Source organism: Vanacampus margaritifer, chromosome 5 (genome assembly GCF_051991255.1).
Source record: "Vanacampus margaritifer isolate UIUO_Vmar chromosome 5, RoL_Vmar_1.0, whole genome shotgun sequence".
NCBI classification, from domain to species: Eukaryota; Metazoa; Chordata; class Actinopteri; order Syngnathiformes; family Syngnathidae; genus Vanacampus; species Vanacampus margaritifer.
Genome location: NC_135436.1, coordinates 21,594,369 through 21,613,138, shown reverse-complemented (window position 1 = coordinate 21,613,138; position 18,770 = coordinate 21,594,369). Strand labels below are relative to the sequence as shown.

General features: G+C 40.1%; 3 protein-coding genes across 3 annotated transcripts; 1 reads left to right on the top strand and 2 right to left on the bottom strand.

Annotated features, from left to right (window-relative positions):
- Nucleotides 1-39: 39 nt before the first annotated feature.
- mre11a (MRE11 homolog A, double strand break repair nuclease) lies at nt 40-8,092 on the bottom strand. The gene is made up of 20 exons (XM_077565979.1): nt 8,014-8,092; nt 7,117-7,167; nt 6,826-6,958; nt 6,249-6,409; nt 6,087-6,174; nt 5,362-5,503; nt 5,175-5,289; nt 3,668-3,853; nt 3,433-3,604; nt 3,218-3,298; nt 3,010-3,139; nt 2,490-2,590; nt 2,178-2,348; nt 2,036-2,095; nt 1,809-1,968; nt 1,176-1,262; nt 1,033-1,097; nt 900-958; nt 423-501; nt 40-304 (listed from the first exon to the last, which is right to left on the bottom strand). The coding sequence occupies exons 2-20, from the start codon at nt 7,134-7,136 to the stop codon at nt 263-265; spliced, it is 2,052 nt and encodes a 683-aa protein (XP_077422105.1). The 5' UTR covers nt 7,137-7,167; nt 8,014-8,092; the 3' UTR covers nt 40-262.
- A 169-nt stretch (nt 8,093-8,261) lies between these two features.
- Nucleotides 8,262-13,164, top strand: cep57 (centrosomal protein 57). Its single transcript, XM_077566098.1, has 11 exons — nt 8,262-8,509; nt 8,732-8,897; nt 9,037-9,225; nt 9,297-9,418; nt 9,478-9,606; nt 11,283-11,360; nt 11,445-11,543; nt 11,821-11,883; nt 11,962-12,197; nt 12,619-12,763; nt 12,874-13,164. The coding sequence occupies exons 1-11, from the start codon at nt 8,459-8,461 to the stop codon at nt 13,003-13,005; spliced, it is 1,410 nt and encodes a 469-aa protein (XP_077422224.1). The 5' UTR covers nt 8,262-8,458; the 3' UTR covers nt 13,006-13,164.
- A 57-nt stretch (nt 13,165-13,221) lies between these two features.
- On the bottom strand, nt 13,222-17,576 carry LOC144051953 (uncharacterized). Its single transcript, XM_077565604.1, has 3 exons — nt 16,857-17,576; nt 15,381-15,606; nt 13,222-14,450 (listed from the first exon to the last, which is right to left on the bottom strand). The coding sequence occupies exons 1-3, from the start codon at nt 17,194-17,196 to the stop codon at nt 14,324-14,326; spliced, it is 693 nt and encodes a 230-aa protein (XP_077421730.1). The 5' UTR covers nt 17,197-17,576; the 3' UTR covers nt 13,222-14,323.
- Nucleotides 17,577-18,770: the final 1,194 nt, after the last annotated feature.

Genomic DNA, 18,770 nt, shown 5'->3' with positions numbered 1-18,770 from the left:
ACGCCCACTGCTTTGACTTGAGAAAAAACATAAATCTAATTTTGTATGAAACGTTTTATTATTAGAGAAAACAGATGCAATTAACAGCGTTAACTGATCCTTACTTCATGCTACAGTGCAACTGTTAATTTTGTACCTGTAGGCAACCTTGACATGCAGCTTGGAGGCTCTCGGAACAACACAGACGCAGAGCAGCATTAACACTTAGTTTGTGGTCAATAAACATTAAAAACAGGGGCTTTTATGTGGGAAGCGGCTGTAGTTATCTCCTTGCACGCTGGGCACGGCCTTTAAAGGGATCATCCTGGATTGAGGGGAAAACAAAAACGGATAAACAACTGACCGTGGGAAAATGAGAAAAGCAAAAGCTGATGACGGGAGATGAAATATATATAACAAGACGAAATGTAGCACTGCTTTACCTCATCATCACTGTCATCAAAACTCACTCCTTTGGATGTCTGGCTCTGGCTCTGCCGCAAGGATGACGACGATGTTGTTCTGAAGTGATTAAGAGGAGACACTAATTTTTAACAACTGCTTAGGATGTCATGTTTGGAATATGAGGCTAGGGGAAGGGAAGATGCAGACAAAAAAACTAAAGTAGGGAGATGATTTATAGAGTTAAATTTAACAAACTATTTCTCTGTGACGTTTTTGGGTGAGCAAAAGTATTGGAACACAACCTGTTAGTCAGGCTGTCACCCGATGATGTCACCAAATGTTTCATTCTTTCGATCTCTTTAACAAGGAAGCACATTTTTATTGCATCCATTTATTTTTTTCAAATATGTTTGGTAGAACTTTCAACTACATTGAATTAAAATTTTAACATTCATTTTCCCCAATTGTGAATTAAAACAATTCTTTGAATAATTAGTCAAGATAAACAAACATACTTAGAAGAGGGCCGAGCTTTCATTACAGGTACATCTTCATCCGAGTCATCAATGGTGAGCTGAAAAGTGAGAAGGAGAGACAATATTCAGAAGAATACCAACGTAAACTATGAAAGTACAGTGTCTGCGTTACATCATCTGCTGCGTAGGCTATGGCCGCTGAGCTCCGAGAAGGTCTTTGGGAAGGTGCTTGAAAAGCTGAACAATGGAGGTCAAAAGGTGCCTTTTGAGCATATACACAACACTCGCACACGGCTGTCACACAACCTCACACACCTTGCATGATGCTTCTACTCTGGCTCGTCATTGGGGATTTCTTGGAAGCTCCTCGTGCGGAAGATTTCGGCTCAGAGGCTTTAGCACCTGGGTGATGATTTAAAATCAAGATATTAATCTCCTGTAGGTATTTTCTTCTTTGGAACAAGTCGTTATGATTATGCACTTTTCTATTATTTATAGAAAAATATACTCAAACTATCAACGCTCTAAAAAGTTAGGTCATGGTATGTGTTTAAACGGTCTGGCTTTATTTCACTTTGCTGAGAATTATACACTTCCCAGCCAGCAGGGGGCACTTATCACACTGAGATTCTCCATAACTTCCACTAATAACAACCACGGCTAAAATTAACCTCACTCGACATATAAAAATCTTACTTCTCAGTTGACATTACCACGTCAACAAATCTTCCTTGATATCAATTACAACTTTCCTATGAGCCATGGCTTCAGAAACCTGTGGCATCTTAGGACATTACAGAAAAAGTACCCAAAAAATTATGTATGTAAAATTGATTTTGTAAATAGCGAAAAGGCGGGGTTTTCACGGACACTATTTTTCCCAAATTGTTCTCGCTGGCAAAGCTACACAACTACAATGAACCTTTGCATCATCAGCTAAGGACTCACCCCTTCCTCGTCCCCGCCCTCTGGCCCCTCGCCCTCGCCCTCTTCCTCTGGCGGGTGCAGTGTCTTGTTCAGAATCCACGTCACTCGGCGGGTCAGACATGTCGACGTCCAGTGCGGTCTCTCCACGCTCCAAGCGGTGAGCCTTGGCTCTGTTGATCGCCTAAACGAGGACGTATGCGCGCAATGGATGTAAATGTCTCGCACTCATCATTATTCAGCTCACAAACCTCTTTGATTTCATTTTCTTCCTCTGTGGTGTTCTTTTTCGACTCTCTGATTAGTTTGATCTGAAACACACGGTCAAAAACACACTTGTGAGCTTGCTTACTGCTGCTGAACACACTTTTTGTTGAAACGCCAACCGCTGACCTCGGCGTCGATTTCCTGCTCTGTAATTACACTCCGGCCCTGGAGGTGGCGCTGTGTCTTCTCGAGCTGGTAGGTGATCAGCTCCTCGATGGCATCTTTCTCGTCTTTGTCTACAAACTCCTGAATGGCTTTGCCCATGCCGTGTTCTGTTAGGAGGGATAGCTGCACCTTCTGTGAGAAAACGCAATGAGAGAACGTGTAGCACTGTGCGTAGATTTGTTGATTCGTATTATTGTTAATATCTTATGTCAAGCGTTCTGTAAAGCGTATGAATATCTATATGAATAAAGATGAGGTGAGTGTGTATTGCACCTGCTCAGTGGCTTCAAAGTACTGTTTCACCAGGTCCTCCACTCTCAGCCCCTCGACTGCAGTCGTTTTTAGTACCCTGCTGTAGTCAACATTCAGTTCATCTAAGAAGAATACATGTAAAAACAAGAGCATTCAGAGATAGCATGATGACGTCATCACCCAAACTGACACAGAAAAGATTGGCCAACATGAGCAGGGTCAGCCGCAAGAGGTCTCAGTGAAATTTGGCACGCATGTTCCACCCCAAGCCTGTTGGTGTCAGTAATGCACATTACAAAGTGGTGACAAGCCACAAAAGGAAAATTCCACTTGTACTTTTTCTTCAAAAAGGGTTCATTTACTCCAGATTAGCGTATCTGGCACTTATTAGCGGAGTTACTTGTCCATCTTTATTTAAATGCCATATTTGCTGTGCAGACATTGTGTACTTTAAGATGTTTAGAAAAAAAGAATAGAAAATGGATGGGTGGTTGGATGAGAATGAAAACATGATATCAAATTAATGTAATATTGGTTTAACCTTTGATTTGCTCCTTTTTCTCTCTACATCGGAGAAAGTGAATGAGGTCTTTGGGGTTAGCCACGCGGTCCACATATTTCTGACTGAAGCGCGACGTGTTGAAGGTTTCAAACCCGCCGGTGTAATCCACCTAAGGAGAAGGTTCAAATGTGAGATGTGGCAGGAATAGGAACGCATGCAAAATTTTGGGGCGCGACATCAAGCTAACCCGCAGGCGAATGAGCGGTTTCTCGGGGGTGAGCGGACAACCCAGTCGCTCCCTCTCGGCTTGTTCAAGCAACTCAATGACCTGCAACGCAACACAGGAAACAGATACGTCGTTCGAGATACGGCTCTGGCACAGATAGATGAACAAAAATACATCATTTATAGTAAATAAAAAATTTTCAGAACAACTACATGACATTGGATTGGACTCTTTACCTTGGCGTGGCAAAGGTTCTCCACTTTCTTTATAACATTGGGCGTATCCACTGTGAACGCATCCTGGTAGTCGGAGAGCACCACATCCTGGATAAAGAACTGACGCACCGTCTTCAGCGGGATCTTCTGTAGGTTCATTTTACGCCCTTTCACCCTCAGCAACCCAATGTGCCTACACATAAAGAGAGCAATTTGGCTGCTACGGCCTTCAACGATTACATGCGCGTTTTGTTACTTCTTGGTCGCCTCCCCGGGAGACAGCGAAGTGGCGACGGAGCTGCCAGGCTGCGTTACGTAGAAGAGCTGCTGTTCATTTCTGCTCGGCGCTATCAGACACTCGTGCTCGTGACCCCACACCACTAGGTCGAGAAATTCATCCAGGAACTGCTCAGGGATGTAGTTTGTCGGGCCGTGCTTGCTCCTGAATACAAATACAGAATGCAGAGAATTAGTCTAAAGATGGAGAATAACGGAGGATGGAGGTAATAGTACTCAGTTTGGAGGTAGTAGTTGTAGATTTCATTTCATTGACTGAATTTGCAATACTTTACATTTGAGAAGATGCTGAATGCAAGGCTTTTTAATGCATCAAGGATCACATTTAGGACTGAGATTTAGTAATATGACCACAAAATTTCAAGTCATAATATGTCAATGTAGTATATTGTCTGTGGGATTTTTAACTATTTTCTCCCAAAATGGTATCAGTACGTTTTATTTTAAATGGTTTAAGTGTCCCAAAGACGCATTTATACGTTTTTTTATGCTAGAGCATACAGAAGGCTTTGATGCAGTCTCTCAACTGCAAAGAATAGAATTTATAGTTATTATAAAAACGGCCAGCAGGTGGCAGCAGACCAAAGGAGATGAACCATGGCCATGTTGAAAAAAACCTCAATTACTCACAATTCTAAATAGATTTGTGAATAATGATGAAACTATTAACTATATTCTAATGCTAATTGCTGCAAAACGGAAACAGATGAAAGAAGAGACTCTAATCCATTTTTTTAGCTATGGGACACATTATTCTGTGGGCCTTGCAAAATGAGTCAAAATCCAGTAAAATGGCCGGGAGTAAAGGGGATTGCTTCTGTGAAAATGGCTGGGAGTGAATGAGTTAAGGACAGTTAAGTCACATAATTATTTAATTTTTGAAACCCAATCACATAGTTCTGCCTTATTGTGAGGATCTGGAATCAAGTTTGACTTAAGTTTATGTTGACAAATATGCCGTTTTGTCCTATCAGTGCGGTACAAGTATCCTCAGTAGTATGCTGGCTCCCTCTAGTGGTACAGAAAAGAATAGCTGAATTCAAACTGCAGCGTTTCAGTGATTTAAACATCATTTTCGACTAATACAGTACATTTGTCAAGTACAGCACAGTTGTAGTGAACTTTTAAGTACAATACAGTTACATTCAATATTAAAGAACTTCTTGATTTAAATATTTATTTAGGTACATTTTTAGTTAACGTAAGGTTTAATCAGTCAATTAATTAGTCAATTGTTATTTTCCTATAAATTTTCCTAATAAAGACTGTCTCATGTTTTAAGAATACTTAATATTATAGGCTACTGTAATTTAATGTTGGTCATGACTTGGAGCGTAAATTTTTTTGGGGGGTTGTACTTGGTGTCAAAAATTTGAGAACCACTGCACTACACAAGAGACATACAAGTCGTCTCTTGTCTTGGCTCATTAAATCGTGCTGGTTGAACAAATTAGGAAGTTCCACACCTGTTCTGGTGAATGGCAAACAGGTTAAACCATTCGTCTTGGTCTTCTTTGGGACGCAACATTGTCACATGATTATTGACAAACATCCTGTACAGACGCTCGTCTGGGATGGAACCTACACAAACACACAACAAACACACATGACTACAATCCATTTGTAAAAAAGTGATGGGATTGGTACACATACCAAGGCCATATAAAGCCAGCTTGCTGCTTCCTTTCTGCAAGAGGATGGGGCTGATCTCAATCTTCTCCACCGACTGAGAGTGACCGAAGTGGTTCACGAGACCCGACGCACTCAGTAGATCCAATGCACACAAACCCTCAGCCTTCAAAAGACACATTTACATACATGCTAATCTTGTGCGTACAGTGAACCGCCACATATCTTTTGTAAAAATAATGCTTTGGTGCCAGTGTGTGGCCAAGAAACTGTAAAATTCAGATAGAAACTTTCACCGCTTCTTTTATTTTTAAGGCTCGTTATGCTAATAATAACAACCAAGAGACTGCATATTCTCAGTTGAGCTATTTACTGGATGCCAGAAAGATCGCGTACACAGCCGTGGAGCCTTATCTGCTGAATGTGGAAGAAGGTCTAATCTATTCAAAATAGTCTCTAAATTTATACGGTCTTGGCCGCCCACCCACAGAGGGTACGGTTCAGCCTACCCCATGTGAAAATGTGTGACCTGATGGTCTTAACTGGTTTCAACTGGATAAGCTATCAGAAAGATAGCCAGGACAGGTCACAGCGACACAACAACCTATTTTAAGTCACCAATCTAATCATTTAGAGGCCTAATCCATGGGGGAGGAGCTTCATTTATTCAAGTTTACAGAAAAAAATGTGTTTTTCCGCCATCTTGTGGCATTGATAGGCAATTACAAAGTGAACTGACGGGGACTCACCCCAGTCGGGTCATCGTGGTTACCATGAATGCTAAACACGGGAATGGAGATGTTTAGATTTTCATCCTGGTAATTAACCCACGGGAACCTGTATATGTAGAGGAAAATATCACATGAAGTGCATCGAACAGGACGTAGAAGAAAACAAGCAGATGGACTTACTGTGTAGTGTTGAAATTAACCGTCTGGTCACTGAGTATGTTGAAGTGTATGGGCGAGTCTCCCATGCAGTATTTTCTCAGCATAGTGATACAAGTGTGGAGGCATCGGCGTGTCGGCTTGTTCTCATGGAACAGATCACCTCCTAGCAGGATCAAATCCACCTGTCGGTAAACATGCATAGACAAGAGAGTGATTCTGAGTATGAAGAAAGGCTGGTGAAGTGGCATCTATGACATAGTTTTTTTTTCCAAGTATGAGAACAATGCAGACGTATAGTATCGGCAACGAAACTTTCTTATCCACTTCAATTGCAAGCCTCTATTTTCAATCAAATGTTTTATTTAGTCTTGGTTTGAGCCATGAATTAATTACTTCTATTTCTATTCCCATTGTTTTCTATGTGAAAAACTGTTTCAAATATTTGAATACATTTGTGGACAACTAGGAACCTGGAATTGTGCTGAAACTTAGTAGTCGAAACAACATATTCTAACATTACCACAAACACAAAAATACACCTCAAGTTAATGAATACCTCTTGGACAGTGTAAAAATCATGGGTGAGCATTACGGTAACCTGATTTGTCTTGGCACATTTCAGGATCTCGTCAAACGTGGTGTAGGAGTCACCACCCCGGATGGCATCTTTCTCCAGGTATCCGAGGTGAATATCAGTAGCAATCAGGATCTTAAAAGTGTCATCATCATCCCTAGAAAGCAAAACACAAAGTCATAGCAGTGCACATTAGCTGTATAAAAACACAGTGCACTGGGAGATTCAACATGACTCTATCAAAGGACCAGCACAATCACCACATGGCAAATTACATTGACATTTTTAAAGAAAGAATACTTTTATCGGACTCACAAGGTGTTGTCTGAAGTCATGATGATGACAAAATGAGCTGTTCACACTAGACTGAGGAGCGTGCAGCAAAAAACAGAAAAAAACAACATTGGAGCATTATAGTAAATAGACATTATGCTTTGAAATTCAGTTAGTACAAATAATACTGTATTAGCCATACACGGCTGAGGCCTAACTGACTGAAAGACAAGACAAGATAAATATCACAGCAACACTACCATGTTGTTTACATTTTATAAAATATGTTTAAGCATTTGGATTGTATTTGTATTACCATATCTAAGGCAGTCGAGCAGCTTTATTGAAAGACTGCCCAGCTCTGAAGATTGAGAAAACCCACCTTTTCCCATGCTATGCATTTTTTTTTGTCTTTTCTTTTTTACTTCCAATAGTGTTACCTCAACATCATGTGCCACTGGACTTTTAGACAAGATTGGAATTATTACCTCTATCTTAATCTATACTGTCTTGTACCAATATTATGTTTTATGTTGTCTTTGTTTCGTTTTGTTTTAATAATATTATTAGGAGATCAGGTTGACGATGTGAAATCTACTGAAACAGTGACTTTCCCTACAGCCATTGCGGATGAAGAAGTAGCTTTCTATTTATCTATTTGTCTATCTATCTTCTTATTTATCATGGAAAGTTGTGGCTAGCAGCATAACAAATAATAGAAGGTCTAACTAAAGATTTTTTTGACCACGTAAATATAGTGCTAGCAAATGCACGGTATATTATTAGCTTTGTTTTGTTTGTTGTACTAGCTTAAACTATTTTCATGTACTAGTGTTCATTAACTAAACTAGTATCAACTCCAAGCATTAAAGTGCTCGCCGTTCAATAAACGTGCTTAAATGGCGTATAAATATTTACAATGTAAGAAAAATCACTCACCAACCACTCTATCAGAAGAACCGAACATGCCGTAAAACTCCCGGCACGTCTCGCAAACCCTACCTCCTCCACGCCTTCCTTCGTTATTCTCATGGGTATTGTAGTTTTCTTTTCAAGTACTGTCATTCTGAAATTCAGAATATCCGTTATTAAAAAACTACACTTCCTATAAACTAGATATGTGCGTTTGATTTGTTGAAACAATAAACCGTTGTAACGATCATGGAAACGTATGTTTAGCTGCACTTAGCACCGCATCTCGCGGCGTTCCCATATGCTTAATTCACTCATACCCTTTTTGAAACCACGGGTTGAAAGAATTGGCTTTTTGTTTTTGCGCCACACAAGATAAGTTAGCATCAGGAACAGCTTTTCATGATTTTTCCTCTCCTAATGCCACCGATTGCTTTGTGACTTTTATTGCTTCTCCGAACGGGTGTGCTTTATGGAGACTGCGTCAAAAACATCCGCTGTTGCTGGAGAGTCCACGCGTGAGGTAGCTTTTCTAAATGTGGTCTTTACAACTCTTTAAAATGACCAAAAGTCATTATCGTGCTCGTTGTTGACGTTTTTATCGCTCCGAGCGGATATTGTAGTGATTTTTAATATTAACTTCAGTTCGTTGTTGCAGTGCTTCGATTATGACGATGCAATGTGTTGTGTAACTTTATCCTTGATACTCACTATCAATACCGATCTGATATGAATATAATTGCAGCTGGACTTGCATCCACTTCCTAATAAAGCTGCGGGTGACTGCCTGTCATTGCCGTCCTTTATGGAATACCCCGCACCCCGGCCATGCATCAACCCACCATGTGACTCTCATGTCACCTATCGACCTTCATCACCCAGCAAAGGTTATCCTGAAACCAGCAGTGCAGGTTATTTCGCATTTTCTAAGCAGAATTTCTACATCACTACATTGCCGCACCGGAGTGTTTTTCAGAGCTCCATGGTTACTGCAACATGATGCCACACTGCTTGGACATCTGCTCTCCCCACCCTCCCTTGGTTCTGCAGCCATCCTGTCGGCGTTGAAGCATCTCCAGGAGAAGATCAGGAGGTTGGAGCTGGAGAACAGACGCGGCGAGCTTGGCGGCCGCGCCGTAAGGAGAGACACGCCACGTCCACATGGCGCGAGGGTGAGGACCTCAACTAGCCAGACGGATGTGGGGAGGGTGACGGATAATCCGTCCAGCTGCAACCAAGGTGAGAGTGATCAGGACATCAGAGGCACTTCAAAGGGATATTATTCACCTCATCGTTCTACTGTCATGCAGCGCTAGTCACCCAACTGGCGGCTGCAGAAACCCGCTGTCTGAACCTGGAGCGTCAGCTGGATCATATGAGGAAGATGTTGCACAACGCAAAGGGGGAGAAGAAGAGCCTTCTCAAGCAGCAGGTTGGTAACACCAATTGCATTCCTGGTTCAAGTTATAAACGTTGTGGTTTTGTGTCCAGGTGAGCATCGGGGCGTCGAGGTCCACGCACGAACAAGCCAGCGCGGGGTCCGAGCGCGTCCAGCTGCAGAAAATGCTGCGACTGGAGCAGGAATATCTCAGACTCACACGCACTCAGGCCCAAGCTGAGGTATGGAGGAAAGAAAGTTTGACGCTTGCAAAATAAGCTAGTACTCCATCCCTGGTTACTTGTCAAGTACACCTGCACAATCTAATGAGATCCAATAATAATAAGAATAACTTGATCTAAATTTTGCCATAATCTGCATAAAAACATAAAAGTTGATCTCTCCATCTTGTACATGAACTAATTTGCTGCCCCAAAACGTGTAAATACATTCTCAAGTGTCCCAAAGACGTATTTATACGTTTTGTATGTTTTTTTTTTTTTTTTAATGCTAGAGCATACAGAAGGCTTTGATGCAGCCTCTCAACGGCAAAGAACGGTGAAGAAACTGTAGTTATTACGCAAACGACCAGCAGGTGGCAGCAAAGCATAGGAAATGAACCAGGACCATGTTGAAAAAAACCTTCAATTACTCAGAATTCTAAATAGATTTGTGAATAATGATGAAACTTAGCTATATTCTAATGCTAATTACTGCAAAACGGAAACAGATAGAAATATACTTTTTTTCCTGGTGAAAGAAGAGACTTTAATCTTTCTTTTGGCAGGTTTCATGTTTCTGTAGCAATAGAACACAATATTCTATGGGCCTTGCAAAATCAGTCAAAATCCAGTAAAACAGCAGGGAGTGAAGGGGGTTGCTTCAGTGTTAGTTTCTGGAAAGGAGTGAATGAGTTAACACTATGCTTACAGGGAAATTGTATTTTTAAAAAAAAAATAAAAAATGGTACCTAATAACTGTTGAATGTTTAAAAAATATCAGTTTTTAAATATCATATGCTAACATGAAAAAGTTCATTAACTCCAACTACATAGAACCTGGGCAGTGATTCTTTGGGATACCACTAGAGGGAGCCCACATATCACTTGTGGCAGAGGCGTATATAGAGAGAGTTTGGCCAACTCACAGCGTGATTGGTCAACTGCTGGTCACATGACATGTGGACGCCATCTTGTTACCCTGCTGAAGCCGAGTTGGCCAAACTCTCTCTCTCTATACGGCTGACTTGTGGTACTAGTTTAATCATTGCCTTGTTGTGAACAGCAGGTCAAAAGAGATTCTTTATGACACCCAATTTCATTTTTAAAACGGTCACATTTATTTTTGAATTAATGCTTATGGGTTGTTTAAAAAAATAAAGAATGTATTGCTCCATTTTCTTTTCTGCTCACTCGTTGCCATTTGTTGCTAGGCAGAATTTATCTGCGTCAAAAAGGCAAACCCTTAAAAAATGTAAAAAAAAATCGTGATGTTAATTTTTAAACACCTTTAAAACCCTTTAAAATTGATGTTTTTATTCATTTAAAAAAACAAAAACATTTTTTTATGATTATATTTGTTTTTTTTTACATTTACAAAATTTTACCTATTTTGTATTCATTTTTTCCCATTTAACATTTAATTGTTGTTGTATATACAGGGTGCTTTAGTTTGACATGCTTGATTTGTTGTACCTCTTCATAATATGCTGCTTAACCAAGAGCGATTGTTATCACAATGACCATGAAGAGCTATTCTAATCTAATCTATGCGATACAGCAAATAACATATCTGTAATACTTATTATTAATACTGATTCTAAAAATAAATAAATAAATAAAGTATGTGGGACGGTGTGGAGAAGTTTCATGTTATCCAAACAACACACTCCAGTCCAAGTATTCTGACATGATTTCAGGTGAAGATTCACGAGCTGGAGCTGAAACTGCAGGAAGAAGAGCACCAAAGGAAGTTGGTCCAGGATAAAGCAAACCAGGTACACCAGTTGGGAAAATAGTCAACATGAGCGGCGACACGCTCACCTGCAGAGGCTTCATCACCCTTGTCATCCATTCCTCAGCTGCAGTCAGGTTTGGAGGTCAACAGGATCCTTCTGCAGTCGGCCTCGCAGCCACGATGGACCAGCACGCATCCGAAAGAGAAGAAGGGAATTTTAAAGGTATGCTGGACATAAGAAGTATATGTCCAATGTGGATTTTTTTTTCTCACGGTTTTTGCTAATTCTGATACTTAGCATACAAAAAAAACCATTGAATAATATGGTTATATATAATGAATAAATTAACTTTATTGTTACTTTTAACACTTACAACAATAAAGGTATGAATTACTGTACAGGTAGAACATCGTCATATTTGCATATTTGAACGTTTTCAGAAAACTAGCTTGATGACTAACCTTCATCATGTTATTTTGTGTTTATTTATTTTTATAAGCCCTCCCACTGGGAACCCCACTACAGACTGAACCTCAGCGATGTACCTTTTGTGGCCGGAACGGTACGTAACGAGCCCCAATGAGTCCTCGTCCCGTCCACTCGCTGTCCCTTTTTTTAACATCGCCTTCATACGTTGCAGTCCGTCGGCGGCAGTCACTCGGTCCGAGCCAACGTGCAGGCCGTTTTGTCCCTCCTGAAGCGCCACCAGCCTCAGCTGTGCAACAGCCGCGTCCTCGCCAGAAACGGCTACGCCGTCCGCCCAAGCGGGACACACCGCCACCATTCGGACGCTTCCTCCGGCTCCGCCTCCTCCACCAGCGGCGAGCTGGCGGAGCTCCTGCTGGCGCTTCAGGAGGAGCTCAGGGTGATGAGCTTGTGAGCACATTTATTTAAATGATTTATTTTGATTTGAAAGAAAATTTATTTTTTATTAAAAAAAAAAAAAATATATATATATATATATATATATATATATATATATATATATATATATATATATATATATATATATTTTTTTTAAAAATTAAAAAAAAAATAAAATAAAAAAAAAAATAAAATATATATATATATATATATATATATATATTTTTTTAATTTAATTTTTGCTGCTTGCATTAGAAATACACAGCATTTTTAAACATAGTAAAACTATAAACTACCAGGTTTTTATGAATAAAAAAAAAATGAGACCATGATAAATAATTTCAAGTGAGATGATGTAATGGCACAAAACCTGGCATTTGAACAGGACTGTGCTGACTTTTTTTATCTTCATTTTTATGTTTCGTTGTTCCAGAGAGCAAGACGGGCTGATGCGCGAGCTGGACCGAAGTGTTTCTCTGCAGGAAAGAAAGCAACTGGAGCGCGAGCAGGAGACCTTGCTCCTCAAAATGGAACGCAAAGGAGAGCAGATTAGTAAACTCTACAAGCACAAAATTCAGGTGGGCACACTTAATCACACTCACGACACCGTCGTCCTCGCATGCTCCTTTATTTATTGACATGGATGTTTTTTTTGTTTTTTGTTTTCATTTACATGTGCTGTCAACAGATGAAGAAATTAAAAAAGGAGGCATGCAGGAAGAATCCACCCAGAGTGAGCGTAGTCAAACCAGGAGAGAAAAGCAAGCACAATCTCACGCTGCTCAGGGACATGAAAGCCTTACAGACGTCTTTAAGATAGATAAATACTTTATTAATCCCGACCAGGAAGTACTCGCAACCCACTGGACCCCAATTCCCTTTTGAAGTGTATATTAACTACATTCTTTATTGTCACTTTGGCTCACTGTTTGCTCCCAGCACAAGAAAGTGGATTTTAAAAAGTCTACACACCCCTGTTTATGACAGCCCTGCCGTTTAAACAGGGGTGTGTAGACTTTTTATATCCATTGGGGCACTTACCTCGACTTGTATCCAATAACTGCACATAAAGTCTCGCTTGTGTTGTAAAATATTTCCTTGTGTTGCTTGATTTATTTTTACTTAAAAAAAAGAAGAAGCATTTTTAGAAACTATGGAAATGATTTTATATAGATTTACTTGACTGTATCTGAACTCTTTGACTGCCAAAAACGTTAAATAACGTTTAGTAAAATCCTATGGAGGAGTGCCAAAGACGTTAAAAGATGTTTTTTTCAAAACAGAGGTGAAACTAACCATTTTTTATTGTTGATTACTGAAAAACGGAAGAAGGTAGACACAAACTTTTTTTTTCTGATGAAAGATGAGAGTCCAATCTTTCATTTGGTAGTATGTGTGTTTCCATAGTCCAAACACATAATTTTCTGTGGGCCTTGAAAGATCAGTCAAAATGCTTAAATCGGCTGGCACCCACGGCATCCCTTTTCTGAAAACGCTTGGCAGTCAAAGAGTTAAATAAAGTGACATACGTGACTTGGCATTGTTTACTATTTTTCACTATTTTAGTATTACGGTATATATTAGGGTCAGGTACATCGCAATAAATTTGAATAGTGAAAATGGATTTCATAGTTCAAAAAGCAAAACTTACACAGATTCATGCATTGGAAAATCATTTCCAAAAGGCCAATTATTACCTAAATCTTATATTACAAAATCATTTTGGCTTTTAACTGAGTTAGTCCTCAAAATTGTTTAAAAAAAAAAAAAAAAAACAAGATCAGATTCTAATTTGAGACGCATGCAACATCCATATATATTAACCTGATGCGGTTTCTGTTGCGTTTGTGTTTTAAATACCTAATGAGGAAACCCAAGCAACACTATATTGTGGATCAATGGATAGTATTCACAACGAGGTCACATGTGGGCCCTGCTTCAAGAGAAAAGTGTGAATGAATAATACATTAGTCATTGACCTAACGTGCCTGTAATTAAAAAAAGAAAAGAAAAGAAAAAAAAAAGTCACCTGCAGGGTGTCAAAATACTTAACCACAGGACATGTGATCTGTGTCTCATTGTCAGTGTGTAACTGTGCAACTTCAAAGTCTTCCTGCAAATGGGCACTTTTGCTTCTCTCACGACTCCGTGTCAGTGATGGGGGCCAGCTCGGTGGTTGTGGGCTCCTGAGGTTTGGACAGGACTGGTTTGCTGGTGTATATGTCATCCACTGGTAGAAGGAATGTGACTGTTTTCACTTTGGCTCTGAGGAGGACAAAGAAGCGAAGAAGAGACCGGAAACTCAGCGGACACTTCATTAGGTACACTAGTACTATCCCAAGTTATCAGAGAATAATTAAAACAAAGCCCCATTTAAACATGTTTAATCATACAAACTGATAATGTAAATAAAATAAAAAATCTAGCACAGGCTCATTGATTTTACATCATAATTATGTGGCTTAATTTAGCGATTTTATTCGCAATATTTAACAACTTTTCTGACCCCTCCACTACTTTTGAAATTAGTGGGATCGTTTTCATTTTCACTATTTTGTGTATGGCAATAAATGAGGCAACTGGAGGGTAATAAGTCAATTGCATTTCTATTTCTCAGATTTGTCATTTATTTTTTTTAATAGTTTTTTTTATCGTATTTTAAAGACGTCAATTTTGTTCAACTTGCAGTTTATTTTTAGTATAGTTTTACTACTTTCGGCCACTAGATGGCGGCACACTATTGTATTGCACTATTTATATTTGAAAAAAAGAGTGAAAATAGGGAGCGTTTCAAGCTCAACCCAGTTTTTGTTTTTGAGTACAGTAATTCTTTGTTGTGTGATCTCCATATTTATTTGGGCATAATTATTGAAGAATATTATGAGATGATAAATGTGTGAGTTTGGCGGTGGGGGTGATTTATTTACCGTAAACACATGGAGGGTTCAGTTCACTGATCTAACTAAATAACCACTGAAGAATATTGCCCTGCTCTCTCTCTCAATATGTTTTAATGTGTTTGTTTGAAAATCGTGTGCGCTTGAAAAAGCAAGTGACGTAAATGTTATAAAACTGGCCTGGGATGTAATTCTATATTGTATATTTCACTTATTCTTGCTATGATCTGGAGAGTTTTGGATTCAGCTCCTTATATCAGGACTACCTAATGAAGTGTCCAATGAGTTGCTTGTTTACCTGGTCTTATGTACGTATTTCTGAAGGGAGGTTCTGTTGGTCGCTGAGGCCACGTCACTGGTGGCAGAGTCATTAGGGTTGCCGTTCCTTCCCTGGACCTCTTCCTGTAGACGCCCCCATCCAAAGTGGCTCAGTCGCCCCCACGGGCCTGCTACACCCTCGGTCCGTGTCACCACAGATGGGCTGGAGTTCATGGAGTACCTTCGCACTGTCATGCCAATATTGTCTGGGGCAAAACAACATTACATGTCAGAGTAACAAAGTCTAGATGGATAGATAGATGTTGATACAGTAGATGGTTGGATAAATGCACCCTAAAAATTGTTGGGTCAAAAATAAACGGATTTGAACCGGAAACTGAATTTGAAATTTCTACCCTGCTGATTTTAATAACCCCTTCCAAATAAATCCTAACGTTTTATGAAGGTCCAGTTTCATAAAGTATAGACATTATGAAACAACTACAACGTATGCCTAATTTAAATACAGTAATCCAATTACTTCAGTCAAAAAGGGAGCGACCCCCACTTGGGTCTAATTGACCTACTAAATAGTGGTCGATCACTTTTTGACCCAATGATTGGGTTAAAATTAATCTTAACTGTTTTTTTTTCTTAACACAACTGTTTTTAGGATGTAGATATAGATGGGTCGAAAAGTGCCGGATGACTTTTTGGGTTATCAATTTTTATTTTTTTGGTGGGAAGTGGGGTGTTAATGAATAACCCCCAAAAATGAGTTAGTCTCTTTCAGACCCAAATTGATTTATTTTTTACCCAACTTTTTTAGTACGTAAACTTAAATAGATAAATCTAAAAACAGTTGGGTGAAAAATAAAACCATATATGGGTCAAAAAAGGACAGCGGCAACTTTTTGGGGTAATTCATTTGACCCAAAAGTTGGGTCAAATGAATAATCCATAAAACAACTTCATTTTTTAAAATTCCTTTTGACCCAACATTTTGTGTTAAATAAATAACCCAACAAATTGGATGGATCCCTTTTTTCACCCAAATTGGTTTATATTTTTACCCAACTGTTTTTAGGATGTAGATATACAGTAGGCGGATCAGTCTAAAAACAGTTGGGTCAAAAATAACCCCAAATGACTCAAGAAGGGACAGATCAGGCAAATGAATAACCCATAAAACATCTCAGTTTTTTTATTAGTTATTTTGACCCAAATTTTTGACCCCCCCCCCCTACTTTTTCTTTTTTTTTACCCAACTGTTTAGGATGTAGATATAGGTGGATCACCTTAACAACAGTCGAGTCAAAAATAACCCAATGTGGATAGTCAAATGAAGAACACAACCAAATTTTATCAAATTAATTTTCACTCAAATTTTTGGGCTGCATGAAACACCCAAAAAGTTGGGTTGGTCACCTTTTGACCCATTTGTGTAATTTTTGGCCTAATTGTTTTTAGAGTGATAAGTAGATGGATGACAGTCAAAATACTGCAAGATGGCTACCTTTATATTCCTTAAATTGTCCCTTTAGAATGGGAGCAGATGCATTCCTCCTGAGATTGCCATTTGGGTTTTCATGCTCTTCCTCAACAAATGTTTCCCGTGTCTGCTCCAGATCTTGGTCCACGTCCTGTTGATGGTCCCCGTCCTTCGGCAGCGCTCGGTTCTGGTCCTCCAGCTTTCTGATTTCTTCCCGCATCTCCATGATGACCCGGGCCAGGCTGCGGGTTCCCTCCATGGCTCCGCTGCTCCGCTGCCAGAACCAAGGCTTCCCAAAAAGTGCGGGGGGTTGTTGTTGCGGGTCGTGCACAAGGAGCTCACGGTGCTGGCTGGCCTTTAACATGCTGCCTGTCCCTGGGTCGCTGAGTACAATCTCAGTGCGGATCTTGGTTGTGACTACATGGTGTCGCCGCCTATACAGCTGATCTGTCTGCGGGGAACAGATCTGCCAGTCGCCCTCGGGGAGGATGTTTTATTCATCAGCATAGTTTCTAGTTTCTGGAAAACTACGCAGGGGTTCTTGCATGGCACGTGGAGACCTGAATCCAATTTGTGGTTTTGAATGCAACGTCGGGGGAAACTGCTTTCTCTTAATTTATAATCTACTCTAATGTGCCCACAAGGCTAATTACGCCACTCAATGGTAATAAAGTAACAGTGATATGTTCTCAATCTTTAAAACTCATGTGTCAACAGCACTTTTAATCAATGTAAAAGTGAGTGTGTTCCGTTAGCCAGTCAATGGCATTTCACACTATATGCTAGAATTAAGCGAGTGGACTGTTAGATTAAATCGAATTCCCGATTGATACTTGAAGGGAAAATAACCATGGTTTGATATGTCCTCATGTAACCTCTTATATAAGGATATGTTGTTGTCCTGGACTGTTGTACGAATCCAGGTGCCCAACAATTTGTAAATAAAGGGTGGAATCAGCCTGGGAACACTTCCTTGTTTATACTACAGCCTTCCCTGCTTCGCAAAACATGTTTTCGAAAGTGTCTCAGAAAGGGCTTGGCTAGCCCGGTTTCTCACGGTAACGAATAAAAGACGGAGCGGCACACGGTCCGGACAGAGTCAGCTGTGGAGCACGTCCGATTGCCCAGCCGTTTTGCAGCTCGTTCTACCCGGACCGTCGGCTCTCCGGTCTAGTGTCAAGGTAAGCGCTGATGATGATCATATTATGCTGCGTAACGTTGTAGTGTATTGATTGCTGTTTGCGGGGGAATAAAAGACACCATTATTCTAGCAAAGCGAGTTGTGATTATTGCTGTTTGCGGGGAATAAAAGGTATAATTATTCTAGCAAAGCACAGGTGTTGATTACTGTTTGCGGGGAATAAAACGTACTATTATTCTAGCACAGTATAAATGTTGATTGCTGTTTGCGGGGAATAAAAGGCACAGTTATTCTAGCAAAGTATATCAGTCTCTGTGTATTCATTGTTGCCGCCGACCACTCACGATCCTGCATAAAAATATAAAGGTGAAGTAGTGTTTTCCACAAAACAATACTGTATTTGCTTCACTACCAATAAACAAATACATAAATAACTAAATACATGTCTTAATCTATGTGGCCCAGTGCCATGTAGCGGTCTGGTGATTGGGCATCACAGCCGTATAGCATTACCTGTGTTGAATGCTGCTGACTCAAAGCAACCTGAGCCATCCACAGTCCGAGCGCACATAAGCTTGGCGCGAAAAAAGGACTGAGAGAAACACAAATCGGCCTGCTGGTTAGCGCGCACTACCTTGATGATGACCATGGTGGCGATGAAGGCCAGTGTTAGTAGACGTCAGGCCAAGTGACGAGATGAAAACGTGTCCGTAAAGTTGGGATTGCGGTATGACATATTGACATTAAAAATTAACAAGGCCCTCTGCTCTGCTATGACCTGCAAAACATTGACATCC

Bases quoted from the DNA above. Each gene is read 5' to 3' on its own strand.
- mre11a (XM_077565979.1), bottom strand. From the start codon at position 7,136: ATGACTTCAGACAACACCTT. The intron at 2,096-2,177 runs GTCAGCGGTTGG...CGTGTGTTTCAG, and splicing joins AGCAGGAAATCGACGCCGAG to ATCAAACTAATCAGAGAGTC. The intron at 502-899 runs GTATGTTTGTTT...TAATCACTTCAG, and splicing joins AAAGCTCGGCCCTCTTCTAA to AACAACATCGTCGTCATCCT.
- cep57 (XM_077566098.1), top strand. From the start codon at position 8,459: ATGGAGACTGCGTCAAAAACATCCGCTGTTGCTGGAGAGTCCACGCGT. The intron at 9,226-9,296 runs GTGAGAGTGATC...ACTGTCATGCAG, and splicing joins TCCGTCCAGCTGCAACCAAG to CGCTAGTCACCCAACTGGCG. The intron at 9,419-9,477 runs GTTGGTAACACC...TTTTGTGTCCAG, and splicing joins AGAGCCTTCTCAAGCAGCAG to GTGAGCATCGGGGCGTCGAG.
- LOC144051953 (XM_077565604.1), bottom strand. From the start codon at position 17,196: ATGTTAAAGGCCAGCCAGCACCGTGAGCTCCTTGTGCACGACCCGCAA. The intron at 15,607-16,856 runs GTAGCCATCTTG...GTTTTGCCCCAG, and splicing joins ACAATTTAAGGAATATAAAG to ACAATATTGGCATGACAGTG. The intron at 14,451-15,380 runs GTAAACAAGCAA...TGTCCTCCTCAG, and splicing joins AAATACGTACATAAGACCAG to AGCCAAAGTGAAAACAGTCA.